General features: G+C 37.9%; 1 protein-coding gene across 1 annotated transcript in view; it reads left to right on the forward strand.

Moving 5' to 3' along the window:
* poe (E3 ubiquitin-protein ligase-like protein poe) overlaps positions 1 to 27166 on the forward strand; it is a 797274-nt gene that overhangs the window by 619648 nt on the left and 150460 nt on the right. Inside the window, exons 59-62 of the mRNA XM_067137373.2 lie at positions 10709 to 10853; positions 10992 to 11189; positions 11878 to 12052; positions 22327 to 22561. Of these exons, the coding sequence (XP_066993474.2) occupies positions 10709 to 10853; positions 10992 to 11189; positions 11878 to 12052; positions 22327 to 22561 (753 nt within the window). The remainder of the gene's footprint in view (positions 1 to 10708; positions 10854 to 10991; positions 11190 to 11877; positions 12053 to 22326; positions 22562 to 27166) is intronic.

Consider the following 27166-nt stretch of genomic DNA (forward strand, 5'->3'; position numbering starts at 1 on the left):
CCTGTGCCCTCCCACCTTGCCAACTCTCTCCACATTGTCTATATCTACCTCACTGAAATTTATTTTCATTTTTTTTTGTATAACATCTACCACTTTGTAAATAATGTCCACTTTAGATTCTGCCTTGTCTTCCTCCACCCCATAAATAAATATGGATTTCTTCTTGCGCTCCTGTCTGCAAAATTCGATTTCTTTCTTCAGGTTTACCATCTCTTCATCCATATTTTTTATTTTCTCTCTTAGTGACACCAGTTCTTTCTCGCTGCCTTCTATCATCGCCTTCGTATTCTTCATATAATCCTGGATCCACTGTCTCGTCTTTTCTTGCTCCTGGCCTTGTTCTTGAAGCATTTTCTTTAATTGTTCAAACGGACATACCTCCTGTATTACTTCTCTTACTACTTTCCTCATAACCTCTACGTCTACCCAATTCATCGTATCTATCTCCTTGCCGACCGCTTGACCTTACCGCTTCCTCACTCTTAATCCACTCCACTCAGCAGGCGCACGCCACACGACACGTCCGTCCTCCTCACTGGCTTAAGCTAGACTGTACTTTTCTATTACCCACCCCTTCTCTCAACCATGATTCCACTCCTATCACCACATCAGTCTCACAAGATTCCATCAATGTACCGAATTTTAATTGTTCATTTACTAAACTTTGACACTTTGACAGCTACTTGCGAGTAGCTTCCCTGTTTCTCAGATGAAAAGCTCACACTTGTCTCTTTGAGGGGTTTGGTTTAAGGTGGTTTGTGCTGTAATATCTAGAAAGATCATTAAGGGCATCCATGAGGGTGTTCTCCACTGATTCAAAATCTGTGCTCTGGGTGGCTAGAGCGAGGTCATCATCATACAAGAAGCTACTGAAATTGGGAGTTATGAGTTGGTCGTTCATATATATATTGAAGAGAATTGGAGCCAGCACACTTCCTTGCAGAAGACTGTTTTTCTGTAGACTCCATTTACTATGCTGGTCGTGGAAATCAACAAAGAACCTGAGATTCTGCAAAAGAGTGGCGATGAGTCTTGTTGGGTTGAAGTCCTTTGTTAGATTGTAGACCTTAACTAGTAGTAGCTGGTGGTTGACAGTGTCGTACGCTGCTGATAAGTCGACAAATACCACTCCTGTCACCTTACGAGCCTCAAACCCATCTTCTATAAACTGTGAGAGGTTTGACAATTGTCCGGTACAGCTTTTACTAGGACGAAATCCAGATGGCTGAGGTATAAGTAATGGGTCAATTACAGGTAATAGGCGATTTAAGATCAATCTTTCCAGCATTTTGTAAAGGTGTCATAGTAGTGCAATTGGTCTAAAATTCTTTGGATTAATCCCTTCTCTGCCAGGTTTCAGTAAGGCAATCACTCGGCTGTTCCACCATATCTTTGGAATTTGGTTTCTGCTCATAAAGTTATTGAAGAGTTGGAGAACCCCTTTCTTTGTCATTAAGCCAAAGTGTTTAGTTTGCTTGGTTCGTATATCATCCAAGCCAGCTGATATTCCTTTTTTACTTTGTTTGATAGCCTTCTCTAATTCTTCCTTGCCGAATGATGATGTGAGGTCGTTGCTCTTCTCATGCTCTTCTCTTTGCAATTTAGGTTTTTGTGATTTGTGGGTTGTCTTCCTGTTCAGTAGTAACTGATGTGCTATTTGGTTAGAAGTGATATTATAATGTGCGGTGGTCTTGGTCGGGTCATTGCTTAGACGTCTTAGAAGTCTCCAAGCTTTATGACTGTCTCTTTTCAGATCCAAGTTTTCAATAGTTTGTATCCACTGATACCTTTTGGCTCCTCTAATAGAGGAGATAAGCTTGTTCCCTGCTTCCACGGTTGCTTCACTAGAAGGGTTTTCTTCAAATAAGTTGCTGTATTCTGCTAGTAGGGTGGTTGATCTGAAGTAAGCCCGGGGATATAAGATGTTCGACAGCCACGGGCGATGGACATCGTTGAGCATCTCTTTACAGATGTGGTGAAGGTGTCATAACAACTGGGTACTGGTTCTATAGCAGATACTTCGGCATCCAGCAATTCCGCAGATCTTGACCAGTCTGCCTTCTTAAAATTAAACCTCCGAAAGGATACCTTCTGAGGTCTTATAACAGCAAATAGTTGGCACATTATTGGTCTGTGCTGTGAATTGGGTATTGCGGAACTGACAGATTTTACACATTATTGGCTGATATTGCTGCTGCCAAATATGAGGTCAGGACTGTAAGCTCTCCTCCACCTGCTGCTGCTGCTGTTAAAGTATCCAGGTAGTTTTGCATCATGGATTAAAGTTGGCTGGCTTATTTCTGCCCAATCTTGTACTGCTGTCCCATTCTCATCTTCATGGTCATAGCCCCAAACAGTACTGTGGCTGTTGAAAAATCACCAGTCACAATCTGCACAGGTTTGTTTCTGAAACTGGATGGTTTGTTTACAGTGAATTCAGCACTGGGTGGTTTCTAAAGGGATGAAATGGTGCAATTGGCTGTTTATATAATAAGGATTTCAATGTTTTCCCCTGTGTATGCTTTGGATGAAATCTGGATATCTGGATGAACAAAAATAGCACTTCCATATTTATCATGTGGTCGTTCAATGGCGAGACGCATTCCATCTGCTTTTGGCCTGCGCATATCACAACTTCTATGTGTCTCCTGTCTGCACAGTATATGGCATTGGTGCTTACTGCATAATTCTTGTAGCAGTTCTTCTTTGGCTGGTGTTATGCCTTCTGTGTTAACAGAGATATTTGTTAACTGTGGCTCTGAAAAGGGCTCAGGTGTGGATGTTTCTGGTGTGAAAGGTTCAGCCATCAGGTTATTCATTCTCTGACGTTGCCCAAGGTACGCGCAATCTTGCAAACATCGTTGCTATGCATACCACGGCTAGTAGACACCATGTTGCTGCTAAATATAACAATATAGCTCATATACCACGGTAAAATACCTTTGTAGGTATTCTTTGCTTAGGAGGTAAGAGTTGACTGTCTAAAATTTTGCCCCGTGTGTGGATGCCCTGTTGTTCAGGCCACCGACATCGCCTCTATCACTGGTGTCGCCAGCATCACCTTTTTGCTTTCATGTTGCCTCGTATGCGGACGGCCTTATATTGTCAGTCAATCAGCAATACTCTTAGCGATACATTTCCTTCATGTTACTTCCCGAAGCAGTTAGTGGGTTGGAGTCCTGGGTTCCTTGAACAGGTTCCACAGAAAATATGTTTCGAACCATCAGTTTGTCGGAACATACTGCACAGTCCTTTAATTTCTTGTTCTCCCGAGAATCACTGTCGTGTTATTTCCAGCTGAGACAAAAAATCAAAATCAGAATCACTACCATCACATAACCCTTGCAAACATTGTTGCTATGCATGCCACGGCTAGTAGACACCGTGTTGCTGCTAAATGTAAACATTAACTCATAGATGATATATTTTGTGAGATAGCACTTCACAAAAGCAAAATAAATGAACCGTAAATGTCAGCACTGTTCTGAGGAATCGTTAAGCTACATACAAAAGTAGAGCATATCCACTATTTCCCTGATAATATATGTGAAATCTAACCTTAAAATTATGTCAGACTGTGACCGATATAGGACCTTAACTGTGTATTAGCAAGTGGACACGAAAGGGTTAAGGAAGTAACTAGTTCGTGGAAGAAAATATGCCCATTTCTCTTGCCCACTATTGACAGGTGATGGCAGAAAACACATCATGATCAGCCTTTCAGGAGTAATTTCAGCTAGCAAAGGTGAGTTGCAGTACAAGAGACAGAGCTCAACCTCATTTACGATAACCAAGTTAATGTTATTTCTTACTAGCTGATGTACCCATGCTTCGCTACGGGATTCTCAGAAAGACTGACTTTGTGGTTTTCCTAACTGAAGTCAATATAGGTCATTAGAAAAACCTCAGTAGGAATGTAGCGATTAAAAGCAATGTTATCATACAAAATACTTGATCAAATGAAAAACTGCACATTTTCTCACTTTTAACGAACAGTACTACGGAGCCGATCTAACAGTCCAAAGTTCCAGAGCTGGAATGACCAGGCTTCAGACAGCCGTGAACACTTCTCTGCCATTATTCCGTTAAATATGCACACTTGCCATCCCAATCAGTGACTCAGAGTAGGCACTGAATAGCTTGAATGCTGTAATGAACCAGTGTGTTGTGTACCAGTAGTATCGGAAAATCTATGAAACAGAGGAATGGCATACTAAAGAAGAAAGTTACCTAACTCCCCAGCTACTTCCCTCCAATATTTAGGCAGACTGTTACACTCGTATGACTGGGCAAATTGGCCGTCTGGTTAGGGGTGTGCAGCTGTGAGGTTGCTTCCACGAGATAGTGGATTCAGACCCCACTGTCGGTAGCCTTGAAGATGTTATTCCGTGGATTCCCATTTTCACACCGGGCAAATGCTGGGGCTATACCTTAATTAAGGCCAAGGCCGCTTCCTTCACACTCATAGCCCTTTCCTATCCCATCGTCGCCATAAGACCTAACCGTGTTGGTGCGACGTAAGGCAGATTTAAAAAAAAATACTCGGTACGCAGCAGGAATCCTATCTGTCAGAGATGAGTGGCAGCAGAAGACTCAGCACATCACAACAAACAATGGTCAATGTAATGTTATCAATTTTATGAGCTTTCTCTATTATAGGCCTTCACAGTTTTATTTCAGTTCTGTGATCTTAGGGCATTTTATAAAATTCTTTATAGTGTAGACTGTAGTTCCTTATTCTCCGACTTTATATACAGATTTTCATTAAATCCTGTCTACCCATTTTCTCACCATTCAGCGCTGATAAGGACTTGGTAACAAAAATCCAAATTCATGAATATCTCTGATCATAGCCAGTATGGTAACTATGTATAAGACATAAATGATCGGAAATATAATACTATATAATTTTAGTTATGTAATATTTATCGATATGACCAGACGACCACTAATAACATAATTATTTGGGAATTAAATTTTAGGCCTACCCCTAAACTACCATTTCGTTAAGAGTGAATAAAATTATTTATGGCCTAGATTATAGCGACTGCATACTGATTTTCATTAAGATAGGACCACTAATAACATAAATATTTGAGAATTCCATTGTAGGCCTTCCCCTAAACTACCATTTTTCTCAGCGTGAATACAATTATTTATGGTTTAGATTGTAGCAACTTATTCCTCAACTTCCCCTACAGATTTTCGTCAAGATATGACCATCAATAACAAATATTTGAGAATTAAATTTTAGGCCTTCCCCTAAACTACCATTTCACTCAGCGTGAGTAAAATTATTTATAGCTTAGATTATAGCGACCTATTACCCGACTTTGTATACCGGTTTTCATTAAATTCTCTTCAGCTATTTTCTCGTGATGCATGTACATACATATAGACAGACAGACAGAAATTACAGAAAAGTAAAAAGTGCATTTTCTTGTTACTGTGGGCACAACTGATATAGAAATACCATCCTTTTTAAATTCTGAGCAATGTACAGACAAAATCCTTATTTTATATATATAGATTGTTCATGATGTTTGAGGATATTGCACACTGTCGCCTCTGTGTAAGTGATTGTGTCAAAACATGTATGATAACCTTTGTTTTTGTTTTTGTTGTTGTTGTTGTTGTTGTTGTTGTTGTTGTTGTTGTTGTTGTTGTTGTGTGGGGGGGGGGGCGTGCGTACTTTAACTTATTAGGCCTAGAATTTTGGTAGGTGATTTGGAACTTACCTACATACTTACTGTCCCAGTATTTTCCTAGAAGGTATAGAATACTTCAGTGAAAACCACATTGTTACCTTTTCAATCAGAGATACATCTGAAATGATTTTTCACAATTATGTCAGTAATGGCTCATCCTACCACAAAATGAAGTAAACAAAAAAATGTTCAAAATCTTTTTTCCTACTAATTGTGTTATTAGGAAGGGACTCCTTGGAAACAACTTAGCGAACAAAATGGAATTCGTTGGGAAGCTGTGTGTAAACCTTGAAGTCAAAAGTCCAATGGTTCAAAACCTGAGTGGCGTTTCTTATTTCCTTACTCACCCGAAGCGATGGTAGAATTTCTGCCTGTACAAAATTCAGAGGTATTTGTCCCGTTCTTTCAACTTCATTGTTTTCTATTTGCTTTACTTCGCACCAACTGAGACAGGTCTTATGGTGGCAACGAGAAAGGACAGGGTTAGGATTGGGAAGGAGGTAACCATGGCCTTTATTGAGGTTGAGGTCCAGCATTTTCTAGGTGTGAAAATGAGAGACCCTGGATAACCATCTTCAGGTTTACTGATAATGGGGTTCGGACCCATTGGTGTCACTGCGGTCTATGACCGCATTTGCTTAATCTAAATTGTTTACCACAGCCTCGTAAAGGCTAATTATAATCTAGATTTGTACTATTACGTCTTCTATTGTTTTCAGAGTGAAGCTAGTTACCAACAATCATAAAGTTCGGCATGCGCTTAGTTGGTTTTGCTGCGTGCTGTGTGACCATGCGTACTCGCTTCCTTTTGGCCGCAGGCACATTGTGGTACTATACTTACCGCCTGCCAGCAGCAAGAACATACAGAACTATCTCAGGGTGCAGTTCAGTGAGTTACTATGAAGTAGAAGAACCATTTATTTGTTCACAAGAATGTTCTTACTGGGGAGTAGTCCATATATTTTTAACGAAGACAAACATCAGGGAAAATGAAGGCCAGTCCCTAAAATACAGTAATAAAATATCCCGAAAGAAAGAATATGTAGGTAGATCTAAATAGTAAAACTTCACTCTCAGCAGAATATATGGAACTGATCAGAATAGAAGTGAATAGCATTCGAACCCCAGTCAACAAATTTCTGTCCGATTGAGGTCAATAGGTTTTTTCCATCTTGACCTCAGTGTCGAGCACTAGGAAAACAAGTTTTGGGTATTTCGTGACTGTAGATACCTTGATCATAGCTCAAAACCTCATTGATATGATTTTTCTTTTCGAAAATATGCATACTGACTGGAATTCAAACGACATCCGCCTGAGTGAAAAACAACTACGCTATCACACCGCTTAAAAATGTAAGACACAAAGCTGCTGTAGAAGGGGTGTACGAGACAATTATATTCTTAAAGTAGATCAGTTTTGACAAAAGATGAAAAAACCTGTTGAGATAGTTAATAGGAATTCAGAGCTATGTTTGTCAATACCTCTTGCCACCATGTCTATGATATGCTATGTACTATGATATAAATCATTACATTTCCTTACTGGAAGTACTCTCCGAAGGTCAACTGACTCTTAAGCTATATTTGTTAAAATAAAGCACTTTCTATTTTATTATTAGGGTTGTTTATAGTCGCTTTAACTCCAAGGTTTTATTGCGACTCTTACATATGATTACAGAATAATAGTAATAAGCTGTTCTCAGCCGTATTAGAAATGGCCATGTCAAAAATCAACTGGCAAAGCACAGGAATCAAAATCAATGGGAAAAGGCTGAACAATTTAAGGTTTGCAGACGACATTACACTTTTGGCCAACGACATCGATGAACTACAAACTCTAATACATAATCTTGTCTCAGCCTGTCAAAAAGTGGGACTATCCATGAACCTTTCTAAAACCAAAGTAATGCTTAACAAATGGGCCCCAGCAGGAAAGCTGCATGTGGGGAAACACCACATTACAACAGGTCAATGAATTTGTCTATCTTGGGCAACTTGTAAACATGAAAGGGGACTTAAGACCGGAAATCTTCCGACGTATCAAACTAGGATGGCAAGCCTACGGAAGAAATTCTTCAGTCTTCAAATCCAACATGTCACCCCACCTAAAGAAGATAGTCTTTGACCAGAGTGTTCTCCCCGTACTGACTTACGGTTGTGAAACCTGGACATTGAGCGAGTTTGTTAAGCAAAAACTCAGAACAACCCAAAGAGCTATGGAACGGTTCATGCTAGGCTTGACGAAGAAAGACAGGAAGAGAGCAGATTACATCAGGTCAGTCACAAAGGTCAGTGACATTTTAGAAAGGGTATTTACCCTAAAATGGCAGTGGGCAGGCCATGTTGCTCGGAGAACTGATGGTAGGTGGACAAAGCTTGTGCTTGAGTGGTGTCCGAAAGATCATCTCAGACCAAGGGGAAGACCACCGGACAGATGGGATAAAGACATCCGGAAGATTACTGGGATCAATTGGCAGAACATCGCTCAAGACCGTCCCAGATGGAGAGACCTCATGAAAACCTACCTTGCTTCGGACTTAAAGAGGCCACATCGTAAAAACGATTGAATATGGCTGATAGTGATAGTGATTATAAAAATGTAAAGGAAAAAATAAATAAGTATTATGTAATTAGATTTTGGAGTGCAAGCCAGTGTCCTTGAGGAAGTTGATGACTCAGTGCTGGAGAAGCCAGTGTCAGTTCCATTTCCTTAGGTATGTTGTGGTGTTGGCGCCAATGGTCATACAGTTGACATTCTGATACTTGTTGCCTCATAACTGTGATATAATGCATTCCCTATTGAAGAGATTCAGGTGTTACATATATGTACAATTTTGGAACTAACGTTACTGTATGCATAAAAATGTCTCGCCACATCACAAATTTTGGCTATTACCTCGTAGTACATCACATTTTGACAAGCTCTGAAAACGTTCTTTGTCATCCCTTGTGAATGGAATGTGATTTCCAACACAGGTAAGAGCCCTCGTCACAGGAGGCAGGTCAGCAAAAGTTGCACGATAACAGGAAAAGGTCTTAAATTCTTGACTTTTACAGGGTAAATTGCACCTTCAGGCAGCAAGCCAGTTGTCTCAGGAAAGTTCAGTTTGTGCTTGTATTTCACATTCCAGTCAGAAATTTATTTGGTGCTGAGTGGTACAGTGAAGGGTAATGAACATTTGGTTTGTGATAGTCTACCTACAGATTAGAAACGTAATTGTGAGAAGTTAACTAGCATAGTGCATATTTGTTTTGTGGTATCCCAGTTGTGGTTACGGGGGGGAAAAAATGTGAAAAGATTACTAATGAAGACAAAATTAAATCCCTGGCAAAATGGACAGGCATCCGCATCTTTAAGCATGTACACTGAGACTCACACCTTCGACTTGAGTTTGAACCAATGCAAGTATTACCAAAATGTTGTCATGTTCAAGATAGTGGCCAAGCCATTCTGTCACATGTGGGGGAGTCTAACATCCAAATAATTCATGGTTGAAGAGTGTGACCAGAAAACAATGTTTAATAACCCATTGACTGGTCTGAAACGTAGGGCTTCAACTAACAGTTTAACATTACATTTGTTTTAGAAAGAGTGTGACCTGCAATACTTTTATGGGCCTCAGTCAAATTTTTTGTATTTGTTGTCTTGTGTTTTTTATACCTTTGAAACTCTCCTCTTTATCTTCAGAAATGGTAGATACAGGTTTCACTGTATCCATACATACATGACTTCTTCTTCTTCTTTTTTGCTCCCACTGGCACCATGTTGTATGAACCTGCGTGTAATTGGAATGGCGGTAGTGTGGTATGTTGTGTGTGAGGAAAGGAAGATTAAGGACATCACAAACACCCAGTCCCCAAGCCAGGGATATTAATCATTACAATTAAAAAACCCTGACCCGGCTGGGAATCGAACCCGTGGCCGCCGGGACATACACGACTTACAACGCACACATGTTAAAAAACTAAGTGTCAAGTGCTCCCATATCCCTGTGTCATTTCTCCTTTTTTTTTTCAGTGGTATGTTTTCTCATTTAACACATTTTCTTTCCCTGTCTCCTGCAGAAACATCTTAATGAGGTTTTACTGTACCACCCAATGTATGTGGAATTTTTGGGATAAAATGTCACATTCCTGTTATTGGGATTTCATATAAAAGGCTATCATCTCAATAATTCATTTAAAACTACAATCTTTTGTTTTGCTTCATCTGTGTGATATTACTCCTGTACAGGTATGTCACAGTTCTTTGTAGAATCTCTTCATTAGCTCATTAGTTGATTTACATGCTATGCGTCATAAGAGTCAACAAAGTAACTTATTTAAAGTTTCTAAAACCTCAAGCCACCATCCTCAGAACTGTTATCTGTGCTTTCTCATTTCTCTCTGGGAAGATCCTATGCTTTCTAATACGCGTAAGTTACAGTTCCTTGTCTGATTTATCTTACTTCCCATATTTGTGACTCTTGCAGGTGTCACATGTAATCTTAATGTTGAGTCACTAGTTTTTGCCTAGCCGGGCTGAGTTGCTCAGACGGTTGAGGCGCTGGCGTTCTGACCCCAACTTGGCAGGTTCGATCTTGGTTCAGTCCGATAGTATTGTTGGTAGATTTACTGGCACGTAAAAGAACTCCTGCGGTACAAAATTCTGGCACCCCGGCGTCTCCGAAAACCGAAAAAGTAGTTAGTGGGACGTAAATCAAATAACATTATTATTGGTTTTTGCCTAGATACTGTCAGTTTAAGGTAAAAACTCTCGTATGTTGAGGATTGAAACTGAACATAGGGATTAATGTAACGAAAAATATTTGTAACCTCACCTGCAGTATGAAATTGGAAGAAAGGGTAATGTACTGTAATATTGAATTGTGTTTAAATTACTGGGTTGATTAATCTCTTATTTTCCAGCTTAATAATGTTGCCTTTATACCACTTTTGAACTATTTTAAAATCCAGCTCTTGTTTGATGATGATGATGATGATGTAACTTTAATTTACAGAAACTCAACAACAACAGATCAGGAGGCACTTCTAGACTTGTTGTGGCATCTGTGGCCTCAGCTACCTGCTTTTGGTCGCAAAGCAGCCCAGTTTGTTGACCTTCTTGGTTATTTCTCCCTCAAGACATCCCAGTCAGCTAAGAAGGTCAGTTTAATCCTTGTGTTATTGAGTGGAGAATTTTTCCTCCTAACAGCCTGTCTTCAGTTGTACATTTGTGTCTTTATATGTGTGGTAGAACTGTATATTTCTTGGATAGGTAAAAGAGTTCTTGTCTTTTGCTAGATGAGTGAGTCAATGGAGCAGGCCGTGAGTGTCTTACACACACAGAACCAGCTACTTGCACATCATCCAAATGCTAACCTCTACACTCACCTTGCTCAGTATGTTGAACTGGATGGCTACTATCTAGAGAGTGAACCATGCCTTGTATGCAACAACCCAGAAGTACCCATGTCGAGCATAAAACTCTCCTCCATCAAGGTATGTATATTTTGAGAATAAAGTACGATATATTCTACAAGGTATCTCTAAATTATACAGTATTAATATATTACACTTGCATAAATTCTTTCGAAAATCCTTTACTATTGTTTCCCTCTCAGCTTCCTTCTATGAAACAAACCTTACAAGTCATTTATGGGTGTAAAACACGTGATGCTAGCGATCGATATTAAGACTTACTGACTTACTAGTTTGTAGTGAGACCATCAATACATCGTATATAGTCTTACTGGTTTGCTATATTGCTGTAGATGGTTGTTTTTTTTGTTACAGAGTTTTACTCACATAAGACACATCCTACATTTTTGTTTAAAAACTGTGGGGGGGGCGTCCATTACACGAGTAAAATGCTGTACTTCAATTCCTTCCTGTAAGATTAGCCATGTAGTAACACCTCTTGCCCTCAAACGATGCATCACAGCTCATGGGATCCTTAACAGAAAGTGTTTAAAAGAAGGTTATAAATCAAGTAGAAAAGTTTGTTGACCTAATTTAGAAACACACTATATAGTCAAAGGAAGATAGCTATGAATACATTGTTATTGGTTAGCTATTGATCTTATTGAGTAAAAAATGTTTATATAAATTAATGTTATACCTTTTCAACTTATTATCAAATATGTTTTACTGTTAAACTGTGATTATAATATACTGTTGTTTTGTTCAGATTGATTCAAAGTTCACAACCACTACTCAAATTGTGAAGCTAGTGGGTAGTCATACCATCAGCAAGATAACTCTTCGCATAGGAGACTTGAAGAGAACCAAAATGGTCAGAACTATCAATATTTACTATAACAATCGCAGTGTACAGGCTGTAGTGGAGCTGAAGAACAAGCCAGGTAAGTTAGAAAATGCTTATTCACTCTTTAAATCTGTACATGTTAAAAAAAGAGTTTTGTCTGTACATTGCTCAGAATTAAAAATGAATGGTATTTATGTATCATTAAATCAATGAAAGTAAATTTCCACCTGTTCAATACTATATATTTGCTTTATGCAAATTAATTATTTGTAGTACTTTTCGTTCTTTTGGAACATCTTCATCTACATTACATGGGTAAAATTACAAAGAATTTTCTAATTCTTAAAAAAATTTCTTTAAAAAAGTACCTTGTTATGCTTAAAACCATATTAATTTTAAAAAAGTAAAAATAAACAAAATATGTGAGGAGGGTTGAGTGGGGTGGTGCAATGGGAAGGGAAGATGGATCTACTTATGTTCTAACTTAATTTAAAACAATTCCTATTCACTTGAACAGATGTTAAAAATTTGTTAGTATACAGCACTTCTGTTCATCTGCAATGTGTGTGTTTTTCCTAGTTGTTCATTATTTAAAAACTTTTTGAAAAGGAAATTTTTCATGTCGATGTTCCATTTTAATTACAAAACTGTTCTCTTCAGCTACTCTTTTCTGAGGTGAGTATTGTCATTTAATTTAATTTTGTCAAATGGGCCTCTTGAGTTGTGTTTATTATGGGATTCTCTGAAGCTGATTGCTGTATTATTGTAGTTGTTATGATAATGCTTCCCCAAAATCTTCAATGAAACAAATGTGAAATTCCTTAATAACTTAATGAAGATAACATTAAAATCTGTCGGAAAGTGGACTGACATAAGCTTGCAGAGGTCGCAAATGTTGAAACATAACCACTCAAGTTGGTCGAAGTTTTGTTTGTTTCAAAATGGCGGCCATTCCTCGCAGTTGCACATGGATGTGTAACCTCCAGTTCATTGTCTAAGAGTGTGACCAGATAATAATGTTTAATAATCCACTACTCCGAAATAAAAGGCTTCTACTGATATTTGTTGTCGAAAGGGTGTGATCCGCAATAATACTTAAATATTTTTGTTGGCCCCTATGCACATGTTTTCATATTTTTGTTATCTGGTGATTTTAACACGTTTGTTATTTTATAATCCCCAGCACAAAAAGGTTTTCATATTTGTTGTCTCGTGTTTTTCATACGTTTAAATACTTTCCTCTCATCTTTAGAAATGGTAGGCAGGCCTATAATTTTCACTGCACCCGCGAATACACATCGTTAAATGCCCTCATTTTGGAAAAAAATCGTATCTAATGTTTCCGTATCCCTGTTGGATAGTTTTAATTTGTATATTCATTAGTATGTTTACTCGCTTAACACGTACTTTTTCCTTGTCCCCTGCAGAAACGTTTTAACGATGTTTTACTCTACTAGGTTCCCTTGTGCAGATTTTAAGACACAGTAATACAAAGCAATGCCCCATTTTTGCTTTTTCATAATAACAACAATAAGGCAGCAATCAGCTTCAGCGGATCCCGTAATAAACAAAATTCAAGAGACCCATTTACACAAAATAAAATTAAACGATAATACTCTCCTCAGAAAAGAGCACCTGAAGAGAACAGTTTTCTAATTAAAATGGACCATCGACATGAAAAATTTATTTTTCAAAAACTTTTTAATAATGAACAACTAGGAAAAACATAGGCATCGCAGATGAGCAAAAGTGCTGAGTACTAACTTTTTTTTTTTTTTTTTTTTTTTTTTTTTTTTTTTTTTTTTTTTTTTTTTTTTTTTTTGCTTTGCGTCGCACCGACGATAGGCCTAGGAGTGGGAAGGAAGCGGCCATGACCATAATTAAGGTACAGCCCCGGCATTTGCCTGGTGTGAAAATGGGAAAACATGGAAAACCATCTTCAGGGCTGCCGACAGTGCGGTTCAAACCCACTATCTCCTGGATGCAGGCTCACAGTTGCGCGACCCTAACCGCATGGCCAACTCACAAAGGTAGAACATAAGTAGATCCATCTTCTCTTCCCATTTTACCTCCCCACTCAACCCTCTTCACATATTTTTATTAATTTTATCTTTTTTAAAATTAATATCGTTTTAAGCATAGCAGGTACTTTTTAAGATGTTTTGTATGATAATAATAAAATTCTTTGTAATTTCACCTATGCAGTGTAATGTAGCTGAAGATGTTCCTAAGGAACAAAACCTGTACTACAAATAATTAGTTTGCTTAAACCAAGTATATAGTATCAAACAGGTGGAAATTTACTTTCACTGATTTAATGTAAATAAGATTTGTTACAGGAAATGAAGCTGATTTTGTGCAATTTTATGTATCAGTCACGTCATCATAAGAAGGAAGTGCAATTTTTAATTTTCAGTCATGTCCGTCAGTGCACGCATCACGAGAAAATGGCTGAACAGAATTTAATAAAAATCGGTATGTTAAGTCAAGGGAAAGAGGTGCAATACACTTCTGCCTATAAATAATTTTATTTGTGCTGAGTGAAATGTTAGTTATGGGGAAGACCTAAAATTTAATTCTTAAATATCTATGTTAAATATATTCCTACATAACAAAGGTTATAAAGAGTATAATTATTAATCAAGTATTCACACAGACATTGAGAGATGATATGCAGGGCAGCAAGAAATTACTGTATGGTATCTTAAGAAACAAAAAGAGAGATCAAGTAAACACCAGATTTGTGAAGGATGAAGGTGTCATAATTTGAACAAAGCCAGAAGAAATAAGAAATAGATGGAGAGAATATTTTCAGAAGCTGCTGAACATAAGAACGGATGACAGTCATTCAATGGACGACCAAGAAAGGCAGTTAGTTGACGAAGAAATGGATAAAGAAATTACAATGAATGAAATTGAGATGGCAGTAAGAAAGATGAAGATTGGAAAAACTGCTGGAATAGATGAAATTTCAGTGGAGATGATAAAGGCAGCTGGAGCTGTAGGCCTGCAGTGGACATATCGGGTTCTCAGGAATGTCTGGGAGAATAAGGAGGTCCCCGAGGATTGGCAAAAAGGAATAATCAACCCAATTTTCAAGAAAGGTGATAAGAAAGTTTTGAAGAACTACAGGGGAATTACTCTAATATCCCATGTTGCTAAGATAATGGAAAGGATACTGGAAAGTAGAATAAGGTTGAGGGTTGAGAAGCAGATACAGGAAAATCAGTTTGGTTTCAGAAGTGGAAGGTCAACAATAGAGCCCATTTTCATTATGAGACAACTAATGGAAAAGCATTGGGAGTACGGGAATGATATGGTGATGACATTCATTGATATTGAAAAGGCATATGACAGTGTCCCTAGGACAAAAGTTTTGGACAGTCTGGTGCAAAAAGGAATTGGACAGGGATTAATAAAAATGATCATGGCATTGTATAAGGAATGTTGTAGGGTGCGTGCAAACACAAGTTGGCAGCACAAGTTGGTTCAAAATCACTAGCGGGCTGAGACAGGGAAGTGTTCTATCACCAATCCTGTTTACAATAGTAATGGATGACATCATGAGAACAGCAAAAGCAGCATATGGAGGAAGAGAAATGAACATGATGTTATTTGCAGATGATATTGTGATTTGGGGAGAAGACGACAGGAAGGTTCAAGAACAGTTGAATGTGGTGAATGGGAAGATTGAAGAATGTGGATTGAAAATAAGTGTAGAAAAGAGTAAAACTCTTGTTATGACTAGAGGGGAGAAAGAAGGGAAAGGTCAGATTAGACTTGCAGACAAGCCCTTGGAAGTAGTGGAAACGTTTAAATACCTGGGGAGTGAATTAATGGAGAATGCTCGACTGGATGCTGAGATTAGTAAAAGGATTCAAGCTGGAAGTTGTTTCTATCATAGTGTAAGAAATATGTTATGGGACAAAGATGTGCCAATGGAAGCAAAGGATACTATGTACAAGATGTATTACGTACCCATAACAACTTACGGAGCAGAAACTTGGACAGTGACAAAGAAGGATGAGAGTCGAATACAGGCAGCCGAAATGAAATTCTTGAGGAGTGTGATACAGAAGAGTAGAAGAGACAAAATAAGAAATGAGAAAATCCGGGAAGAAATTGGAGTGGAAAAAATGAATGATAGAATAGAGAAGAGCCGACTAAGATGGTTTGGGCACATAAAGCGAATGAGCGACGAAAGAATGCCAAAAAAGGTGATGGAAATGCAAATCCAAGGAAGGAGAGGCTGTGGACGACCACGATTGAGATGGAAGGATACCATCCAACGCAGCATTATAGAAAGAAACCTGGACTGGGACACAGTGTTGGAGGAGGAGTGGTGGAAAGACCGAAGAAAGTGGAGAGGAACCATATTTGCCCCTACCCGGCTACAGCTGGATAAAGGGAAATGATGATGATGATGATGATGATGATGATGATGATGATGATGATGATGATGATATGTCATACACAGTTTCATTCTGGATATTATAATCATCGAACCCTTCCAGCATGCCGGGTAGAGTGGTTGTAAACAAGCACTCTCCAATGCTGTCTGTCCAGAAATGTCAGTTTAAGTCTGAATGACCTTATTCTTTCCTCCATATCCTAGGTTTGTTAGAATCTTGTCATTCTTTACATGATCATGTCTTGTGTTGGGAGGGCAGTTCTAAGAAAGTCTCTCAAGCTTGAAGCTTGCGTATATTCTTTGATGTTTATGTGCATGTTTCCAAGGAATATGTAAGAGTGGGAATGAGATATGACTTGTATAGAGTGATTTTTGTTTCTTAAAGAACATTCGTGACCTATAGTAAATTTTGCTGAAGACTGTAGAAATTGGACCATTTGGTTACTCTGTTCAGTAAAGTACTTCTGGCTCTGCTGTGACATTACTGGCCATCAGGCTACCTAGACATCTGAATTGGTTTACTGCTTCAATCTGTCATGCAGTTGTGGGTCATATTCAGAATTATCTGTTAATTTTCTTTGCCACAGTTTTTGTTGTGCTCCTTTTCATTCCAAACTCTTCAAACTTAGTTTTCCACAAATTAAGTCTGCTTTGTACTCCCTCCTTTGTGTCATCCTCTATTACTGCATCATCCATAAACACCAAAGCCTGTAGTTCTCCATTTCCTACTCTGCTCAGGTCTTTCAAAATGGTATCCATAGAAGAGGTGAGAGGGCACTTCCTTGCTGTACTCCCTTGGTTGTGTCAAACCATTCAGAGTATCCAATACAACTTCTGCAATTGGTATATACCATTTGAATTTTGCTGATGAGGTACTCAGGTATTCCAGGTTTTCTGAGACTCTTCCAGATTACTGATCTTGGAACATTATCGTATGCCATTTCAAGGTCCATAAACACAATAATAAATAGATCTTTCCTCTTTTTCAGCATTTTTCTGCCAGCATCCTCAAAGCAAATATCACATCTGTTGTGCTCCTGCCAGTCTTAAACCCATGTTGTTCTTCTGATATAGACTCTAGAATTGTTTGCACTCTGGCTTCAATGATCTCCATAATTTTAATACCATGGGAGAGAAGAGTTATACCCTTATAATTTTCACTTTTCCTCCTATTCCCCTTCTTGAAGATGGGAACTATCACCGCCTTCTTTCAATCTTCTGACATTTGACTCCATATTGCTCTAAGAACTCTGTTTAACCATTGTATCCCAGATGTACCAGCAGCTTTAATCACATCAGCTGCAATTTCATCTATTCCAGCCGACTTACCACTTTTCATCTTATGAAGGGCTCACTCAACTTCTGCACACGTTATGGGAATGTTATGTTCCTCTTTTACTTTCCTCCCCGTCACAACTTGTCAGATCCATTAGGAGCCTGTCAGAATACCGTTTCATTGTGTTCCTTGTATCTCTCATTGCGAACTACCTTATAACAGAGTTATTCGTAAGATTTATGATGATGATGATGAATAAATTAATAATACCGAGCTCGATAGCTGCAGTCGCTTAAGTGCGGCCAGTATCCAGTAATTGGGAGATAGTGGGTTCGAGCCCACTGTCGGCAGCCCTGAAGATGGTTTTCCGTGGTTTCCCATTTTCACACCAGGCAAATGCTGGGGCTGTACCTTAATTAAGGCCACGGCCGCTTCCTTCCAATTCCTAGGCCTTTCCTACCCCATCGTCACCATAAGACCTACCTACCTACCTACCTGTGTCGGTGCGACGTAAAGCAAATAGCAAAAAAATAAATAAATAATAAATGAATAAAATCTATTAAATTAGTTACTATATGCTAAAGTTTTAAATGTGCTCTGCTTTTGGAACTTATGTCCTTATTTACATCTAAAATAAGAAATAAAATGTTTCTTTGTGTCTAAATTTATATTTACTTTGTCATTTAATAAAACACTTGAAATAGAATAATTTTCTATTCGTAAGTAAATAAATAACACCTATTAAGTTAGTCACGATGTTGAACTTCAAATATTTTCTGCTCTCTTCTTGAAAATTTCTCCTTTCCTTAAGTCCTAAAAAAGAAAACATTACATTTAAATTTCTAATCTGTAATTCCATTTTATTTATTCCAATAATTGTCCCTTAACACATTGCTGTCCGGCCTATCTGACGTATAACTGGCCCCTGTGGCCGGAAGGTTTTGGCAGAGATATGGAGTTATTGCGGGGTATCATAATTTAATAATTTTAGGTTCATTCACAGTTATATCTGTCCACTTTAAAGGTTTTGGTGAGATTTTATATTTCGGTTCATTCTGGTATTGATATCTGTTTGATTCCTCCACCATACACGCCTACAAATCATTACAAATGAACAACTTGGCATCACAACCTATATTGTCAGGTTCACTCGGCGAAATTTTAACGCCAGGCGTCCATGAGAAAGACTCCAGAAACAGTATAATACCCTGTTAGGCCACTCACTGCCAGAAATAGGGAGAATATTATCACCAGTACTTACATCTAGACCATTTTTGCTATCTGAAGCATCAGGTCATTGCTCACATGGTACAATAAACGTGTCATTCAACGCATCACTTCCACATAAATGCATGACACTAGCACTAGAATTATCATTAGACGATTCATCTTCACTCTCCTCACAATCACGGGAAATATATGACAAATTATCAGCGTATAATTCATGTATAATATCACCAGGAGTCAGTCCACTGTTTTTGTTTACCGGGGCTGCCATTTTTGTTTACTATCATTGATGGATACACGGAAGATATTCGAAGACAAAAACAAATGCAACTGACGCACTAAAACGGGCAAAACCAGTACTAAAAGAAGCGTAGTTTTTCTAACATTTAGGCACATCAACGATAATCTCCAAATAGTTCCTCAATAACCGTTAGATGGCATCAGAAGACAGACTTGCAGAAACACGTATTTATACGTGATCGGCTGCAGAACACCGTGCTTGGAAACACGTATTGATACGTGAGCGGACAGCATTGTGTTAACTTACTTCTATATTTCTGGGACCTCTCATATAAATCAGAAATTTCCTCCTCTTAATCCCGGCCAACCATGCTGGCCATTTTAAAAGTCCAATTCCTTTAAAATAAGCAACCAACAAACCCACTTTAGAGACTTTTTTTCAAAAAAGGCAACAACTCAGATGACTGCGGAATTTTATTTTACTTCAGTTTCAACTAAATTTATCCATAAATTCAAATGACATAACACTGGTCTGAACCAAACAATATGTCCTTGCTTGCTATCAGTGACCTTACAAGGCGAGCTGCTACTATGCTGCTGGTTCCATAATGACCTTGCTAGCCCTCAAATTCCTTTAAACAAACAAACAGTAAACCAACTTTTATAGACATATTTTACGAAAAGGACGACATCTCAGATTACTAGAGAAATTTATTTACTTCATTTTCAACTGGTTACCAAATTTATCCATGAATGAAATATGATTACACTAGTCTGAATCAAACATGTTCTTGCTCTTTACTTGCTGTCAATGACTTTACGAGACAGCCTGCGACCACAGCTCGTCATATGATGCGAATGGGTTAAGAGCTTCATTTCCACTGCTTGTAGTTTGCTGATATTTCTGTTCCCTTTTCACTTTATTTCACTCAGTCCAAGGACCTCAATCTTTCTTCTTTTCATGAGATCTACAACCTCCCCGCATTTAGCAGTCAGGGTTACGGTGTTTCATGTTGCTATTTTGAATTTGTTTTTCCGACAATATTGACTGCAGTGTCCACCAGCGTTTTCTTAAATCCAAGCCATTCTTCTGCAGCTGTTCCCACTTCACATTTGGGCAGTTTGTCTCTAATTTTCATCTGGTATTCAGACTTTTTTTCTGGTTTTTCCAATTCCCAAACTTTTATCTTCGGTTTATGCCTGGTATTTATCTTTTCTACCATGATGTTTCCGAAGGTAGTTACTAGCAACCTATGGTCACTACCTAAACTTTCTCCTGGCAGCACTTTCTTTTAGGCACCTCAGTCGCTTAACAAGATCTAAATTGTGGATATGAACAACTTTAATGTAACATATTTCTCAAAGATTCTCTGATGAGATGAATTGCAACATTCATTACAATTTTAATATGTTATGTGACAACTTTTGGACATAATTTTATTACTTAAGAATTGAATTTTAACTCGTGTTCCGTATGGAATAACCATAATGTTTTAATATAAACGTACTATTAGATTTAAGATAAAGTTATATAAAATTGTTTCAAGGACACAATAAATGCTTTTGTCAATTTTAGATACACTGTATGTGGCCGAAGATGACCAAGATTAACCCTCAACTGGTATCATACGTCTGTGAGACGGCTGAAAATTTTCCCAAGGCCAACCCCTCTCCTATCCTCAGCCTACTGCTTTCTTCCCTTGTGTACCTCTCAGTTGGAATGTTGTTTCCCTGCAGGGAAGGTGATGTACCGCTCGCTTTGTTTCACCTTGAATAAGTGCGTATTAAACTTATCGCGCCGTCTGACAGACGTATGATACCAGTTTCGTGACTTTTGTTCACGAATGACGTTGTTCAGTATTGAGTGTTTATTGAGATAATGTCCGCCTCCGTAGCGTAACGGTTAGTGTTATTAGCTGCCGTCCTCGGGGGCCCGGGTTCGATTCCCGGTACTGTCAGGAATTTAAGAGTGGCAGGAGGGCTGGTATGTGGTTGAAATGGTACATGCAGCTCACCTCCAATGGGGGTGTGCCTGAAAAGAGCTGCACCACCTCAGGATGAGGACACGAGTTTTTATTTATTGAGATAATGGCTAGGCTTGATTTTGTGAAGACACTTGCCAAGTCACTGGTCTATCCTCAATTGCATCGGAAGCTTACTGAGGTGAAGAAAATTCCACGTGAACTGACATTCTGGATGAGGAGGATTCATCAGATTGATGACGAACAAGAGGAACCTGAATTCTTCGAGGTTCGTAAAACGTGCTACTTTTCGATCCTCAACTGAAAAGAAGAACAAAGTACCAGTGCCAGAAGTGCGGAAAACCGATCTGCTTGGAGTGCGCCAATAAAAAAAAAGTAACATATCCTGTGATAAGGAAAATTGTGCTTTCTAACAAACAGTGACTTTGAACCTTAAAATTTAAATTTATGTTTTGAGTTTTCCAGTAATTTTATGTTTTATTTGTTTGTATGGTCTTTGTATAATACTGATATATCAGCGAAATAATCGTAACAATCATATTTTCTAGATTTTTAAGAAAGGCAGAAGCGTCCACATTTTTGGAGCATCATTCTAATATTTTATTATTTTTTCTGGGTTTGTAATTTTTTTTCTTCTACTTTTTGCACTGACATGTTTGTTAACATATATTTAAAGGAATTAAGTTGAATAAATAACAAAAAATTAAGTACAAATTGTTTAATTTAAAAGTAAATATCTGGAGTGTGACAGACGTATGATACCAGTTACGTTACAAACGTAGATGATACCAGTTGAAGGTTAGGGTCATAACTAGTACCACAGGGTGATGTTTGTTTAATCACATCAATAAAATGTGTATTGATTGGGTGGACATTCTTTTCATCCTATTGTAGTTGTAGACCATATCCTTGTATAATTAAACAAACGACTAAATCCTTCTTTGCTCTTGAATTTTATTGCATACTGTAGTCTATTTTTCATTTTTATATCTTTTATTGAAGATAAACAGATGATTTATATCTGATTTGTGCAGTATTGCAAGGACTAGTGTAGTGGAAAGTATGCGAGATCCATTTAATTAGTATCTGGTAAAATCTGCCTGTGTGCAGGCAGAATCGTGTGAAAGTTAGTAGATTGAGAAAATAGGAGAAAATTTACAGCATTAAATGTGGATCACTGTCATGCTTTTTCTTTCTTAAATTTCTGATCTAAATCTTGTGTTTTACTATTTTAGCTATGTGGCACAAGGCAAAGAAGGTAACTTTGGCTACAGGGCAAACAGAAGTGAAAATGGAATTTCCTCTTCCAATTGTGGCTTGCAACTTGATGATAGAATATGCTGAGTTTTATGAGAATATCCAAGCATCTTCAGAAACTCTCCAGTGTCCTCGATGTTCAGCATCAGTACCTGCAAATCCTGGTGTTTGTGCTAATTGTGGAGAGAATGTGTTCCAGTGTCACAAGTGCAGGTAAATACACTTATCTTTTGTCACCCTTTTTATTTAATCACTCACTGTACAGAAAATTAAACATATCAAGTCAAAATCAAATAAATCTGCATTTATTTAGCTTATGATATACAAAGTCTATGAAGTAAAATTAATGAATTTATTTATTTATTTATTTATTTATTTATTTATTTATTTATTTATTTATTTATTTATTTATTTATTTATTTATTTATTTATTTATTTATTTATTTATTTATTTATTTATTTATTTATTTAATGAACCGGGCAAGTTGGCTGTGCAGTTAAGAGCGCGCAGCTGTGTGCTGGCATCCGGGATATGGTGGGTTTAAACAAGACTGTCGGCAGCCCTGAAGATGCTTTTCCGTGGTTTCCCATTTTCACACCAGGCAAATACTGGGGCTGTACCTTAATTAAGGCCATGGTCACTTCCTTTCCACTCCCAGAACATTCCTATCCCTTCATCGTCGGTGTGACATAAAGGAAATTGTATTCATTTAATGATATTGGAAGCAACAGTAATATGTACAAATTAATATGAAAATTATTTCCTCTTTAATCTTAATAAAACAAATTGTAAGTCTCCATCAACATCTAGTAAAACTGTGGATCACGGACAAAATTCCGGATCACTAAGCCACAAGAATAATCCATCCATTATTTTAAAAGGAAGATAAAATCAACCCAGGTATTTAGAGAGAAATAACCCTTCTGGACTGTATATACAAAATTTTCTCATGCATAATTTAGAACAGGATCAAAAGTACTCTGGGACCACAACTTGGAGAAAACCAAGGAGGATTTTTTTCTTACACAAGCTGCCCAGACCAAATTCTCAGTCTGAAACTAACCATGGAATAATATTAAAAGTGCAGAAATAAATAGCGCTTTATAGATTTCAAAAAGGCTTATAGTATCCATAGACCCACGCTTATTTAAATCGTCAAATCATATGTTCATCCTTTATTAATAAGAATCATCAAATTAATTTTAACTAACATGAATTCCAAGGTAAAGTTCAGGGCAGAAGTGCCAAAAGCTCTTACATTAAAAACTCTTCTCAGGCGAGGTGACGGATTATTCCCAGTGCTTTTCTGTGGCTCTTGATTACATCGTGTGGCAAAAGGAAAACCCACCTAAAATCAAAATTGGGGCAAAACCCTCAATAACTAACTGCCTTTGTCTCCAAAAGACCTATCTGTGTTGGTGCGACGTAAAGCAAAAAAAAAAAAAAAAAAAAACTAACTGCCTGGGTTTTGTGGATGATGGAAGAAGTTTGCACCCAGATCGTCTGTCTCCAAAATATCACCATAAAAGTCAGATTACGAATATCCTCCAAGAAAACTGATATCAAGCCCATGAAACCCCTGAACATAAATAAATTCTACATAAATGATCAAAAAATTACACATAGTTCTACAATTTAAATATCTTGGAGACATCATTGCATATAACTCAAACAAAGAAACATGGATATATAGAACTAACAAAATGAAAAAAGCCCAATTTTTAACTGATCAACAAATTATTTTAAAAAATACGTATCAATAGGACTAAGATCCAACACTGTAAAACCGTAACTCTCCCAGAAGCCACTTACTCTAGTGAAATTTTGTTCCAAGTTAAAGAACTGATCAGCTTCTCGGAAGAATCGTCAGAACTTGCATAAATAAAAAATACCAGGTCAGAGGAGTCCTGAGAATCCTTCCCAATGAAACTGTCAAGAGATTGACCTAATCACTAGCACAATAAAGAAGTAAAGAATCTTGTATTTCTTTCATATCCTGTGACTGTCAGGAAACAGGATTTTACCACGACTATTGATGATGAGAAATCTTGGAAAGAAAAAGACAGGAGAAAAATGGATCCACAAAATTAGGTATGGGAAGATCTCAAAGCAGTTGCGACTTCAGCTAGCAGATGCAGAGAATAAAATAAAATTAACACCCTTCTCAAGACACAAATTTTCAGCAGAAGTGACTCATAGAAGAGCTCTAGAGATTTCAGGCGAAGTGAGAAAATTGCATTTGGAACCCTTTAAAAAATACTGGGCAAATTGCAAGAACCTAATGGTACATCCTTCAAAATGTGGAACAACTCAGGTGGTCTTATGTGGCCATTAAAGTTAATAATAATAATAATATACACAAATGGATATATACAAAGGAAATATTAGAGGTATTGTTGTTGTTAACCTCTATCGTTTACATTCAGCTGGATCTGTATGCGGGATTGAAGAATAGTCAGTGCAACTCCTGGCCTTCTGATGGTACAGGAGAGGGCTTGTGCAGCTCCAACTACCTGATTGACGAGCCTCTTATGTAAACATACTGACTACTATTAAAATATTTTCATTCCATGCCCTGTAGTTGTACAGCGGGCCTCCTAGAGGATGCACCCTCTCTCAGGCCAGGAGATGAGTTACGTTAATTTGAGGTGCAGGAAAGGGGAGTGGGGAGTGGCTGTGGCCTATAAAGAATCTGTCCCGGCATTCACCTTATTGAGGAAAATGGAAAACCACTGAAACCATTCTCATGTTAGCTGGTGATGGGACCAGCCCACCACCTCCTAAATGCAGAGCTGAAAAGCCGTGGCCACCATTAAGCCAAAGCCTACTCTCCTCAGCCCACATACCAAGGTCTGTCGGGAAAATGTACTGTTGTATGTTCAGGAATGATAACACACAAATCTTTAATGCTGTATTGCACAGTTTGTGTTGTGCAAAATTACAGAATATTTTCAGCTTCTAGTGAGGAAACTTGTGCTCCATAAAATGGAGAAATTCGTGTAATTCAATTTTGGGAATACATAAATACACATGAAGAATAGGACAGACTGCCAGTAAATTGGAGTTGCTTCGAGATACTGAAAATATGAGTGATGGAGGTTTGAGATATCTATGGTCAACTGTACCTTTTTTATTTTTTATGACAAGCATTCTCTTAAATTACTGTAGATCAGTATTTAGAGAGGTCTTAGTCATTAGGTGTCACCTTCACTTGGTCTTTCATACTGCACTGAAAAGGGTATAAGGTATAATTGAGGTGGTGAGCCATGGTTTGTTCATCTCCATATACCACATTGATTCACCAGGGAACCCCCATTTCAGCCTTCTTTCTCTCAGTATCTGCAACTGCTTTCTGCCCTATATCAGATGGTGCAATACCTGCAAGCAATAAACCTTTTCTATAGGTGTTCGTTTCATGCACCTAGCGATCAGTCTGACGGTTTCATTTAGTCTGACATCCACTTGCTTTGCATGATCAGAACTATGCCATACAAGGCATGCATATTCGCCTGCAGAGGAACAGAGTGCCACGATGTAAGTTGTGATGTCTTCAGGTTGGACTCCCCAATTACTGCCAGTGAGTTTCTGAATTATGTTATTTCGAAGTGACACTTTTTGCTTCGTATTGAGACAGTGTTTGTGATATGTTAGAGACTTTTCTAAAGTGATGCCAAGATATTTTGGCATAAAGCTGTGTTTCAGCTCAGTGCCCTCCCAGTTAACTTTCAGTTTTCTATTTGCCTGTTTGTTTTGGAGGTGGAAAGCACAGACCTGAGTTTTCTGGGGATTCGGTTTCAGGTGGTTCCTACTATAGTATTCAGTGAAAGTTCTCAGTGTTCTGACTCTTTGTAAAATCTTGTTCAACTTCCTCAAACTCATTTGCTTCATTTCCTAAAGCAATCTAGAAGCTATTTCCTGAAGTAATCTAGAAGCTATTTCCTGAAGTAATCTCCTTAATGCTGTCAAGTCGACAGTAGTCTCTCAAACAGTTTAAAACAGCAGCTTAAGTGTGCAGTCAGGTGGTAGCTCGCAGGTCTACCTCTTTGCTTGTTAAGTTTCAAAAGTGTTATTATATGTGTGTTCTTGAATTCCCTTGGTAGGATCCTGGTAATTAAAATGTTATTGAAGAACTTTGCAAGCCATAATAGGTGTTCTTACATCAGTACTTCAGAAATTGTGGATAAATTCCATCTAATGTGGCTGTTTTCCCTACCTTCGAGACTGAAAATATTTGAAGTAAAAATGGAGTCCCAACTAACCTGTAATGCTTCAAGTAGCCACAACATGATGAGAAAACCATCTACTGTGAATGGATTTGAAAATGTGGTTGAGTCTTGTGTAATTCTTTGAGGATATAAAAGACCCTGTGAATTTTTCTGGAATGATCTCTATGTAATAGAACATTGTTAGACACTGACACCATTCCTTTACCAATTACAGCGTAATGGGTGTTGGTTTTCTGTTTATTACTGAACAATTGGCATCCAACTTTCTGAGAAGCCTCTATGTTTTTCTGCTTGAATGTGTTAAATTCATACTTTCAACCTGTTCAATCCACTTTTCCTTAAAAGCATGGTCAAGTTGTTGAAGAAGGTCATCAGTGATTTCGTGGTCTCCTTAAGTCTTCCTCATTCTGGTCACTGGAAGAATATTTCCAGTTCATGTGAAGACTATTCAAGTCACCCATGTATATATATACAGTATTACCCCACTTTTACTTTCCGGTATGTAAAGTGTTCCCGTCATTTACAACATTTTTTGTTGGTCCCCTCAGATTTCCTATGCTCACAATGTATTCAAATTTTCAAATTTACGTT

The sequence above is a fragment of the Anabrus simplex genome, chromosome 1 (assembly GCF_040414725.1).
Source record: "Anabrus simplex isolate iqAnaSimp1 chromosome 1, ASM4041472v1, whole genome shotgun sequence".
Classification (NCBI taxonomy): Eukaryota; Metazoa; Arthropoda; class Insecta; order Orthoptera; family Tettigoniidae; genus Anabrus; species Anabrus simplex.